This window comes from Cystoisospora suis, assembly GCF_002600585.1.
Source record: "Cystoisospora suis strain Wien I chromosome Unknown contig_1530, whole genome shotgun sequence".
Taxonomy (NCBI): domain Eukaryota; phylum Apicomplexa; class Conoidasida; order Eucoccidiorida; family Sarcocystidae; genus Cystoisospora; species Cystoisospora suis.
Genome location: NW_027154330.1, coordinates 6,402 through 17,692, shown reverse-complemented (window position 1 = coordinate 17,692; position 11,291 = coordinate 6,402). Strand labels below are relative to the sequence as shown.

At 49.3% G+C, this 11,291-nt stretch overlaps 1 protein-coding gene across 1 annotated transcript; it reads right to left on the bottom strand.

The window, feature by feature from the left end:
• Positions 1-9,404: 9,404 nt before the first annotated feature.
• Positions 9,405-11,291, bottom strand: CSUI_003433 (uncharacterized protein). The gene has a single exon (XM_068063631.1). The coding sequence runs from the start codon at positions 9,750-9,752 to the stop codon at positions 9,480-9,482; it is 273 nt and encodes a 90-aa protein (XP_067924395.1). The 5' UTR covers positions 9,753-11,291; the 3' UTR covers positions 9,405-9,479.

Here is an 11,291-nt window from a genome sequence, read left to right as displayed (position 1 = left end):
GTGGATTGCCCCTTGGTTTGCTTATCTTGATATGATCTGGTCGTTCTGGCATCGGTGCGTTCTCACAGCGATCGTCATTCTTAAAAATAGGGCACTATTTGATGACGATCAGGGCAGGATTGTAAAATCCTGACACATGAGCGCCCAGCTCAACCAAAGGGGCGGCCAAATCGAAGAGCGAAAGGAGAATCTGCTCCGTGCAGGTAACTATACACCTTTGTGCCTCCTCCCAGTCCACTTCAAGGTCTTCTTGATCATCTTCTTTGGTTTCTTCTCGTAATTTCTCCTCTATCTCACTCCGTCTGGACATTCCTAAGACAGACGCTTTCTCCTGTCCAGCCCTGTCATCAATCGTCTCTTCCTCCTCTGGACACTTTTCTCTTGCCGACACGGTCATACAATCTGATGTTTCATACGGGAGAAGTCGAGTTTCTCCTGTCTCTTGGTCTCCCACACAACAATGCAAATCTCCTTTTTGTACGGAAAAAGCTCTTGGAAGAAGCTTCCACTTGACATTCCTTTCCGAGTTGAAAAGTAACGCACATCCAACACTGTCGAGCCGTGGCATCACGAGGACCTTCAATGCTTTCTCTACTATTGAGAATTCGCTCAAAGAGATCTCCTCACCCAACGATTCACTTCCACTCGTCCCGGTCCACGGGCACAATCGAAACACTTGACGTTTCTCCACTGGGGGTAATAGTAAGGCTCCTCCAGGGGGTGCTCGTTCTTCGGTCCAAGGGAAGAGACCAAAGGCTTTACCTTCTTCAGGATCAAGACCGTACAAAGACTTTAGAAGGTCTTGATGTTCTTTAAGTGAAGATGGTGTTTCCTTCTGGTATTCAACCTCATCCCAATCTATAGTTAGGATAAGGTCAGATGAAGGACAAATAGTGAGAGAATTAACAGTAGTCGTCACGAGAGTTAGAGACCTTCTTCTGACCACCATCATGGCGCCCGAGCTGTCATCTTGCTCGAGCGTTTCCAAAGAAGGAGGCGAGACGAGTAACATTGTATTCATAAAGTCTTCGTCTTCTTTGGAGAGATGATCTTCATCTGCAAGGAACCTCGCCCTTCTCTGGTTCCTGGCTTCCTGGAGTTCTCTCTTCCAATCAACGAGGACGGGCTCCATGAAACGTACCCGTCTTGCGTGGAGAGAAGAAGTAAAGTCTGCTCGGTACGGCAAATCCGATGTCGGTCTTCCATCACGGAAACAAACTGACCATCCATGACCATCCATCGAAGAAACATCAACAGGTTCAACAAACGCAGTAATGTCCTTTAACATGCTTATGTCTCTTTCGTCCTCATCGCATTCCACAAGTCCAACAAGATCCGGTCCGTCCTCCAACATTTTCATCTCATCCACTTCCTGATCGCCTGCTATTGGTCCAGCCAACTCAGTGCGACTGTTCACGGTGTCCGTTAGCCTTTGCTTCTCTTGCTTTTCTTCTGTGTCTTCTTTGCCTTCTTCACACCAAGTCCGTCCATGTTCTGGATCCATACGGACCACCGCAGCACTGACTTCGTCACAGTTTCTCCTGCAGACACCCGTTGTCACGATGCCGTCCTCTATCTTGAAGAACCACTCCACTTCCTCAACAAAGATGCTTTCTTCATCGTCATCATGATGGTGCCTTTCCAGCTCATCCACACTCGATGAGTCATCTAGGTCGAAGCAAGGAATGGCTTCGTCCTCCTCTTCTTGTTTTTGTTTTTTTCCTCCTTGTCTCTCCTGGCATTCGCGTGAAGAGAACTGTCCTTGGAAACAAGGTGTTTTCATGGACACGGAAGGCGGTAGCGGTGACGCTTCTCCATCCCGCGTGTCCTGTAGAGTAGAGGAGACTCCTGATGTGTTGAGGCACGTGTCTGCCTCTTCTTCATCAGTATTCGCTTTCGCTGCTGTCATCCTGTGGCTGTCCCTCGCATCACCACCACGTCCTCTTCTCCAGAAGCGAAGGAACTTTTGGAGGCATGAAGTAACAGACGAAGGCAGACCTGCGCGCTTGGTGCTGCCCTCTCCTTGCTTGTCCTCCGGATTCTTTCTGTTCATTTGCCTTGTCTTCTCCTCTTTCTCCATGTGGCTTTCAGAGGATGGTAATGTCAGCGGTCCTGGAACCTCCTTTGTCACCCCTGCCACCTTTCGGCTTCCCAGCCTCCTTAGCGATGGGAAACCCATCGTCCTTTTGTCAGCCAACACGAAACAGTCGTAGAACTCGGAATAAATTCCGAAACGTAGGATATCCTGATAGCTGCACAAGCGTAATCGCGGTATAGCGCGTCAAGGCTTGGTCGCAGTCGTAGCAGAATCTCCGCAGCAGCGGCGCCCCCGAAACGCCACAATAAAAGATCGGGGAACGACCTCAGGCATCTTAAAACCCCCCTGCCGTCCATTTCTCGTCGTCGCTCGTGCTCGGGGCTTCCCGTTCCGATTGAATTTGCTCGTCGGGATCGAGACGGAAAGCAAGACACAACACAAAACTAGCCAGCACACCTTCTTTGACCCGGCCCCCTGCCCGCCCCCTTAGCTAGCGCAGTGCCGCATCATGACGCCCCCCCGCCTTTCCGCGCCGTACCTGGCGGGCATCCTGGTGTCTGCGGCCGTTTGTTTGCCGGGCGATCTATGTATGACCGCGGCCCATGAAGGGACTCCTTTTATTCCTCGAAGGAATGCTTCTGATTTCTTCTTCCGTCGGGCTTTTCCTTCATCTGCGTTGTCTCTTTATGAGAAAGAAAGGGCGTTTTTATGAGAGGCTCTTCGGGTGTGCCGGTCCTCGTTTTCCGTCGGACCCGGTGAACAAATTGTTCACGCTTCGTTTTTTTTTCGCGAACTTTCTCTCGGGTCCCCCCAGGTGCAGCCGGGCTGTTTTGGCCCCCAGGTAAGAAACTGCTTATACAGGCGCTTGTTCGTATGGTGGTTCTGGCGCCTTTTTTCCGTTCTCTCCTTTTTTTCCAGGGCGGAAGTATTTTTGCCTTTGAGACTGAACCAGCCAGTCGTCGTACCATCATCTCCACCCCGGTTTGCAAGTAGATGGTCCATCGAATGGGGGTTTTCGGCCCAGCCGCAGCCATTACATCTCAGTTCTTCTGAAGGCACTTCTCACTTCGCCCGGACAGCTCCAATCTCTGAGGGGGGTCAGGCCGGCCCAAGCACTAGCTGCCGCTCAACTGACCACCTGCCGGACTAGGCAAGTCGACAAAATAGAACTGTGACTTCGGGAAGAATTTTGGCTCTGAAAGCTGGGTACATTGCGCTACGAGGGTCTCTATCCGACGAATCTTGGAACTATTTCATGCTTCGGCGTGTTGCGAACGCGGGCACTGCCTGTACTGCACCCCGGAAAAAAGCTGCTTTCTCCTTCGAAAGTAGGGGCTGTGCGTGCATGATGAACACTCAGAACTAGAGCGGACAACGAATCCGACTGTTTGCTTGGATCAGCACACTGCGACGTCCCAACTGGTGTTGACGCAATGCGATTTCTTCCCCGTACTCCGACGGCAATGTGGTGAAATTCAATCAAGCTCGGGCAACCTGCCGGAGTAAGTAGGGCTCTTTTAAGGTGGCTGAGTCCCTCCTCATCTACTTAGCAACGCGCCTGAATGGATTATCTTGGTTCCCACTGTCCCAGCCTACCATCCAACGAGACCAGAGCCAAGAGAACGGGCTTGGCAGAATCACCGGGGAAAGAAGGCCCTGTTGAGCTTGACTTTAGTCCGACTTCTTGAAACGAGAAGTTGTAACCTGGTTGATCCAGTCAGTAGTTATATGCTTGTCCTGAAGATTAAGTAATGCATGTCTAAGTATAAGCTCCTAGAGGCGAAACAGCGAGTGCTCAGTAGAGCAGTTACAGTTTACTTGATGGTGTTTACTACATGGGTAACCGTGGTAATTCTATGGCTGATTCATGCGCACATGCCTCTCCGTCAGAAAGGGAAGTCTAGACGCAGATCCAACCCGCATTCTCGTGTTCCTCAGATGATTCTACCTTATTCAACGGATCGCGCTATGACTTTGGCCAGCGATGAATCATGCAAGTCTCTAGCCTATCAGCATTCGACGGCACTGTATTCGGCTACCGTGGCAGTGACGGGTAACGGGGAATCAAAGGTGTATTTCGGAGAGGGAGCTGGAGCAACGGCTGCCACAGCTAAAGGAGGCAGCAGGGTTTAGCAGCTCACCTCATCGTGACAGCGGTGGTGACAAGAAATGACAAGACTGTAAATTTCTTTTTTAGTGATTGGGATGATGGGAATTCAAACTCCATTCAGGATAACAACCGGAGGGCAACTGCCAGCAACCGCGGCACTTCCGGCGTCGATAGCATATTCTTTAAGCTGTTGCATTTGAAGAGCTCTTCGTTGAATTTCTGCTAAAAACAGCCACTCCGCTCTTAGGGGCGTGTATGTGGTGGGATTCCGGCGTCCACCTGGTGGCGCTTCACACTTAAATTGGTTGAGTATTTTTTTAGGACCGATTTACAAGAGGAAAGGGAGAACAAAAAAAAAGACAAGACAGGAAGACCCAGAAAGACCTCTTTCAAGAAACAGTCTTCATGTCTTCTTTTTCTTCTCCTTACCACCAGTGCTACCGCTGTGGTGATGACGGTTCTCATAAAATCCGAGCAATCATATCACTCAAGTCATTCACGCAGTCCTCCTCTCTAGATGAACAACGCCGATGTCCGACGATTGCAAGAGAGAGGAAGAAAGAGAAAGAGAAGTCAGCAGCTTGAGGCCAGGGGAAAAACATACTCCGAGGAAGCGTCCCAGTAGTAGAAGTGGTATTGATACTACTAGCAGTAAGAGTAACAATAGTAAAAACAGCAGTAGAGGCTCTCATTAGTGAGTATTAGTGTCACTTCGTTCTTCATCACGAGTAAGACAAGTAACCAACAATAAACCCAAAGGTATTTCTACGAAAGATTAGTAAAGGCGTAGAGGTCGACAAAAAATCTGCCTGTTGCCGTGGGGAGAGGCAGAGTGAGAGTCGTGTGTAGTTCAGTTCCCTCCGTACCTAGTAGCTTAACTCCTTTCACGTACTAATGCATTTCTGCCATTGTCCATTTGATTTCATTCATTCTTCAGTATCTAGCAAGTTTCTCAGTGTTCTATTTCTTCGCTATCACTAATCTATTGAGGGATACACGACTCAATGCCGTTGCAGACCTCCATACGGCAGGCGTCAATACTGGATGCTGCGGGTGTCTATACAGAAGAAACAGGAGACAGGATTGAAGGATACCATCATGCCTTCGCCCTCCGCCGACGGCGCTCATCAACTCTCTCTTCTCCCGCTTGTTCACCTTCCTTTCCCCTCTTCGCCCTACCGTCAATCGCTACGATTGTAATCAGGACTTTTCTGCTCCCTTTCTCTTCTGTCTTCTGCTTCTCTCTTTGCTGTTTCTCCATTTCCTTCGTTCTCCGCTTAGGGTCATTGAGAAGCTCGAGGTTGCGCCGACGCGCTTAGCCAGCTTCGAGATTTGCAGTCTGTGTGCTAGCATCACCTGGGGGACCTGGACCCTCTCGAAGACGACGCCTCCGGTAATTTGATTCCAGCGGTGTCCTGACGTCGTGTCCCAACTCAACTGGGCCGTTAGTTCAGCTGGCGGCTGAAATAGTTGGTGAACTTTTGCAGACACCAAGCGTCCGATGGACTCAAGCTGAAGAAAGAAAGCTATGTCAATTGAGATCTCAAGAGGCCGGACAGGCGCCATCTGTTCCGGAAGCAAAAACGGTCACCTGCTCTCCCACTGCCTCTAAATTGCTCAGGGGTGTGGCTAAACTGTGGCGAGCAGCGCCACTGCAGCACGTGGAACCACCTCCGAAGCCCAACAGCCCCCCCGAGCTCTCCAGAACTCGTCAGGGCACAGAGCAGTTTGCACCTGGTCTGCGGGTTTCTTTTGATTTTTGATATTTACTAATAATAATGAAATTTGTTTTAAAATTTTTTGTAAAGACAACATTTGTTTACATTTTTTTGCCGGTGCCCGTGAGAGCTTCTCGTCAACGAGCCAGGTTGCAGCGCGACTGATCCTCACGCCAGTAGAAGAGATGTCGGGAAAAGACAGATGGGCGACGGCAGTTCTCCGGTTGCACATTCAGTTTGAAGCCGAACAGCTCTCCACTCTTTCAGACATTTTGTGTCGGCTGCCTGACAACTCTCGCACAAGTAGTTGGATAGTCACTGAGGGATACAGATGTGCTCAAAACCGTAATTACTTAATATCGGTGGCTTGTGTCAGAAACATGAAAGAAAAAGTGCCTGCGGGCCTGAAGCATTGCGTATAGATGATTCCCGCACCGGCCGTACGCGCTGGAGCCAGTTGTACGTCCGCACTGCCCTAGTCAACAAGGCCTGGCCCTCCATGCTTCTGCTGTGGTCCGATCAAAGCAAGAGAGCGTTTCGCGACTTTCCCCGAGACAGTCCCACTCTCCCAGGTGCTATTCGTCGTGGCTCGTCTCGGACATCGAGCCACAGCGTGTCAGCGTGAGATACGGTTCCTCTTTGACAATATGGTCAGAAATGCTCAGTAAACTAGACCTACGGGGCGCATTAGCGGAGTTTTGTGGAAGTGGTTTGCTCTCCGGTTATCTGTTTGTTTTTTGGGTCAATAACCGCTCTTACCCTTCAATCGACTCTTGTCAGTCCACAGTTCTCTCGCTCGATTTGCTGTTGACGCTGAGGACAAATGTCATTTCCGGTGGTCTAACAATACACCGCAGAAATTTGGACGGTGCGCGCATTGGGATAAAGCTACACCAGGACGCTACTGCCCAGCTACACCAGAGAAAGCATCTCTTCGACCCGCGATTCCCCGATAGGTTTCTGCGGTGATGTCATCACAAGACAGGTCGTGGAGGGGATCGTTTTCTCCTGCAGCGCTTCCATGACAGTCACATTTTGGCAGGTGAGATGACGTGGGGCACGGAGAGATTTTCTGCGGAGAGCCCTCTTCTTGTTCACAACCTTTCCTTTCGTTGTGTTCTTGGAGACAAGAGCGGATGAGCCCGAGTGTGAGCCGTCCCTCCGTCACGATTTCAGTGCATCTCTAAGAAAAACTTCAAGCTTTCTTTAGCTCGGAGTGGTATGTGTCTCCTACCAGTGCAGGGCAGGGCGTCCGCTGCTTGATTCGGTTATGGCTCGGAAGTACGCCATAGTTCCGAAACACTCCGTTTTCATAGCAGTGCGGTGCTCACGGTCGCCCACGGCTTCGCTATCTTTTTGACGTAATCTCACTTGAGAGACTGCCCCGGGGTACACGTTCTCGGACAACTGGCTGTGGTTTCGCGTGGTGATGTAGGGGTGCTACTCTAATCTGAAGGGTTCGTTTCGTGGTTTGTGACCTCCTGCAATCCTGGTGAGGCTTTTTCTGTCCGATGATGAGGACGCACCCTTTTGTCCTGTTTACGCGTACACTTTCTTCGGCGGACGTCCTGGCGTACGAGCAGTAAACACGAAGAGGAGGCCACGGCAAAAACATTACGCCTGTCCTCTCATAGGTTACATTCCGTTTACCTAGTCGTGCTCTTCGTCATTCTCGAATCAGTTCGACAGATGCTCACAGACAGCCCCGTACCGGTACTTGAATCGCCTTTACTAGGTGGGCCGAAACCTGCTGTTGAGATCGTCGTGGCCTCCTCTGACCATAGTACTGGCTTTTCTTTATGACCGCGGAGTTGAAGTGCCGTCTAACCCACAAGGAGAAGAGGGCGACAACCCCTCGGTGTCATTTGAATCCACTATTGCAGAACATCACAAAACTCTCTTTGAGGCGGACTAGCGCTCCTTAGATCGGCACTATTCCCAGTACTCTTTATTTTCCCCTGAAGAACATCTTTGCCACCACGGTCACTGATTGTTCTGACTTCCCTCTGGAGAAAAGAAAAGCTTCGAAGAATTAAGACGAAATTGCATTCCGGGCCTTCGGGTGGCAGTAGTAGTAGTGATTTGTGTTGTGGTAGAGCTGACTTGTGTTGAGTAGTGGTAGTGCTGACTTGTGTTTAGTAGCAGTACTGAGTTGCGCTGAGTAGCATCGGAAGTAGTAGTGGTCAGGTGTGTTGAGTAGCAGGAGTAGTAGTGCTGAGGTGTGTTGAGTAGTAGTAGTAGTAGCTTGGGTTCAACCTCTTCCCCCCTGAATTCCTCCATCCGTCCTTCTCACTGTTTTCTTCTTTCACTTCCTCTTTCAGAGGGGAACGCATTCAGGTCTGTATCGATATGTGTGAAGCAAGCAAGTCTAGTCTGCCTGTTCGTACTACTAATCCCTTCTTTTAGCTTCCTCAGTCTTTTTCCCTGACTGTTGGTGATTATTGCCTTCTCACCCAAGAAACTCCAAACTAGTGATACTGATCGTCACGACTTTTGTGGGGCCAGCCAGTAAGAAAAAAATAATGAGACTAACGTTCGGATGAGTGAAGCAGATAAACGATGCAAATGCGGTGTGTGTATTTCGCTCTCCATCCAACAAGATCGCATATACCTGTGCGTCAACGAATGAATTAATGGATACGTGGACGCTGGCCACTCGTGCATGCACAATCCATGCAATATGGAGTTAGAGAGTGTGCACGGAAAATGGGTCAACGAAACAAAGCCTCCTTTCTTCTACGGACTTTCTTCCTTCTTTTCAACGCCCGAGGCCAGTCTCTTCGTTCTTTTTCTCATTGTCTTCTGGGGAGTATGGGAATTGTTCTCACGTGGGAATAGGGCAAATTTCCTCCGGTCTCTCTCTCTGTTAGCTGTCTTCCATCGAACTCACCCTTTCTCATTCATTATTCGCTGGAGAGAATGCATGAATGCTGCCGTCCGACACCCTTCTTCTCTTCGTTTCCTGGCGACCGAACCTCCGTGTACGCCTTTATGATGTCTCCTTTTTCTCCCAGCCACCTCTTACCTGGAGTCATTGTCGGAGTCTACATTTAGTCTACGTATGCCTTTCTATCCGCCTTCGACCTATCTATGTCCCTTTATTTCTAACCTAGCTATGCGTATATATCTATCCATCCAGCATCAACTGCCGTCCTTCAGGTAGGCGGTGTTTGTCTTGTCCAAGTGCGCCTTTAGTCTCTGTGGGCTCTCCCCTTCCTCGAGGCTGCTGCACGAGATGGAGGAAGAAGACACGATTACGAGCATACCATCAGGTGAGGGTGGAGTCTCTTGTACATCCTTCCACTCTTCTGATCTGTGACTATGACTCCCATCATGGCGACAGTCAGGAGGATGAAGAAGCAGAAGAGAGGTTCTCCCTTCTTCTACAGGTTCAGCACTGGTGGGAGTAGAAGAAAGTGCAGCACCAACTTTTGGCTCTTTGTAGATTGGTTCTCCCAAGACAGTTTATGTTACACAGACAAACAGCTAGTAAAAAGCATCTGCTACGTTGTGCGCGGCTATCTACTGATAAAGAGAAAAGTACACGCAGATAGGCACGTAGACACAGGCAGATGAAGACTGATAGATATGGACAGATAAGCTGAGACATCATCTAGGGGGGGGGCGGGGGGCCAATGCGAGGAGAGAGACAGACGGAGAGAGCGAGACTCGTTTCCTCTTGCCCACGCAAACTTAGTTTGGTTCTCTTCTTGTTGCTGGTTCGTAGAGTTGCCTCCCTAGAAAGATAAGGGAAAGAGATGCTCATCATCATAGCCAAGCATGCATGTACGTTGATTTCTTTCACTTCAGTGGTTAGGCAACACAGACTTGTCTCTTTCTTCTTTCTTTTAAACGCCATGTCTTTCCTCCTTGTTCGCCGGTGCATGCCTTAGTACTTATGTGTGTCTGGTTTGTATCAGCCTTAACTTTATGATGAATCAACTACTGACTAGCAGTAACTGTTTCACTCCCGGCCTCTCTCTTGAACTTGGGGTGAGGGGAAAGCAATGTCGTATCGTAGCCCAGTCCTTCATTCGGGGCTTTTCCTTGAACATACAGAGAGCTACTGCTACTACTGCTGTCGCCTTCTTTGTCGTCTCCTCCTAGCTTGTTGTATATCTCTAAGAAGAAGAGTAAAGTGCGGTGCGGCTGAAGCAACATACATGTGTCTCCAAAAACCTTAGGACGAGAAAATGCACAAAGAACTAAAGGAAGTGTGGCTGTCTACTCAAACCATAGTTCTCACTCTCATCACTGAAATAGGTGCTACTTTCTGTTAGTTTGTTTTCTGATTATAGTGATTTTGTGAGTTGTTATTGGGGTAAATGATCATGATAACTGACTTCATGAAAGGAAGGCGAAGGAGAACGGCAAACACTAGCCGGCCGAGAGACTGCATAAAGAAGAATTACGAGATGAAAAAAGACCAAAGGAGAGAGCAAAAGCACGAGAGAACATCTCTCTGTGAAAGACTCCCTCTGTTAAGAAGAGAAAATCCATGCTTCTCATCCTCCTTGTCACCCCCGGCAGGAAGGAGACAAGGGAGGTTCGAGAGGGGAGGGTGAAGGGAGAAGGGGGATTCCTCTCCTAAGACAAGTCGTAATACTCTCTCCTTATCAAAGAAAAGATCTTTTGCTTCTTTTGATACTTGAGAATCGCGTCTTCGGAACTTCCTGTCGCTTTCGTGAAGGTGAAGAGAAGAAGAGAAGCGACGAGTGAAGAAAGATATGCAGAAGCCGTCTTGCCCCGAGGGGGGGGGGNNGAGTGGTGATCACACAGTTGGGGGCGTTATCTTCTCTTCTTCTGCGTAGGAATGGAGAGCGCCTCGGAAGCCCGGGTTGTTAGTGGGGAGGTCATCGTCGTCAAACTCCATCTATCGCTGTCCCGAGGGGAGTGAGAGGAGCGGAAGGAAGAAGACAGAACCAATGACATTCAACGATGCGATGATGGAGATTGAGAGAGAGGACACCAGGGCGAGTGTCCCTCTCTCTGACTGAGCGAAACAACCCGCATCTTGAAGAGAAAGGGGAAGGAGAACGCATTCCTAGCGGAGAGGCGGGGGTAGAGTGCATTCAAGTCATTCACGGACTTGTATAGACGGCGATCTAGAAGCGTGTATGTACACGTAAAATGAGAGAAAGTGTATCCTANNATTGGAATGGACTCTCCTTTCTCTTAGTTTCGCTTTGTGGTCATGATGATGAGGATTCGAGTCGTTATCGCGGCGAATGATGCTGCCCGGACTTAATGAAAGAAAGAGAAGGAGAACAGCAAACATTAGCTGCGAGAGATACCATGGAGATTAGTTGGAAGATGAAAGAAGACGAAGCAAGGGAAGAGAAGAGAATATCTTTCCTTGAAAGACGCTTTTTGAAGAAAACAATGTTACGAAGAAGAGATAACCATGCTTCTCATCCTCCTTGTC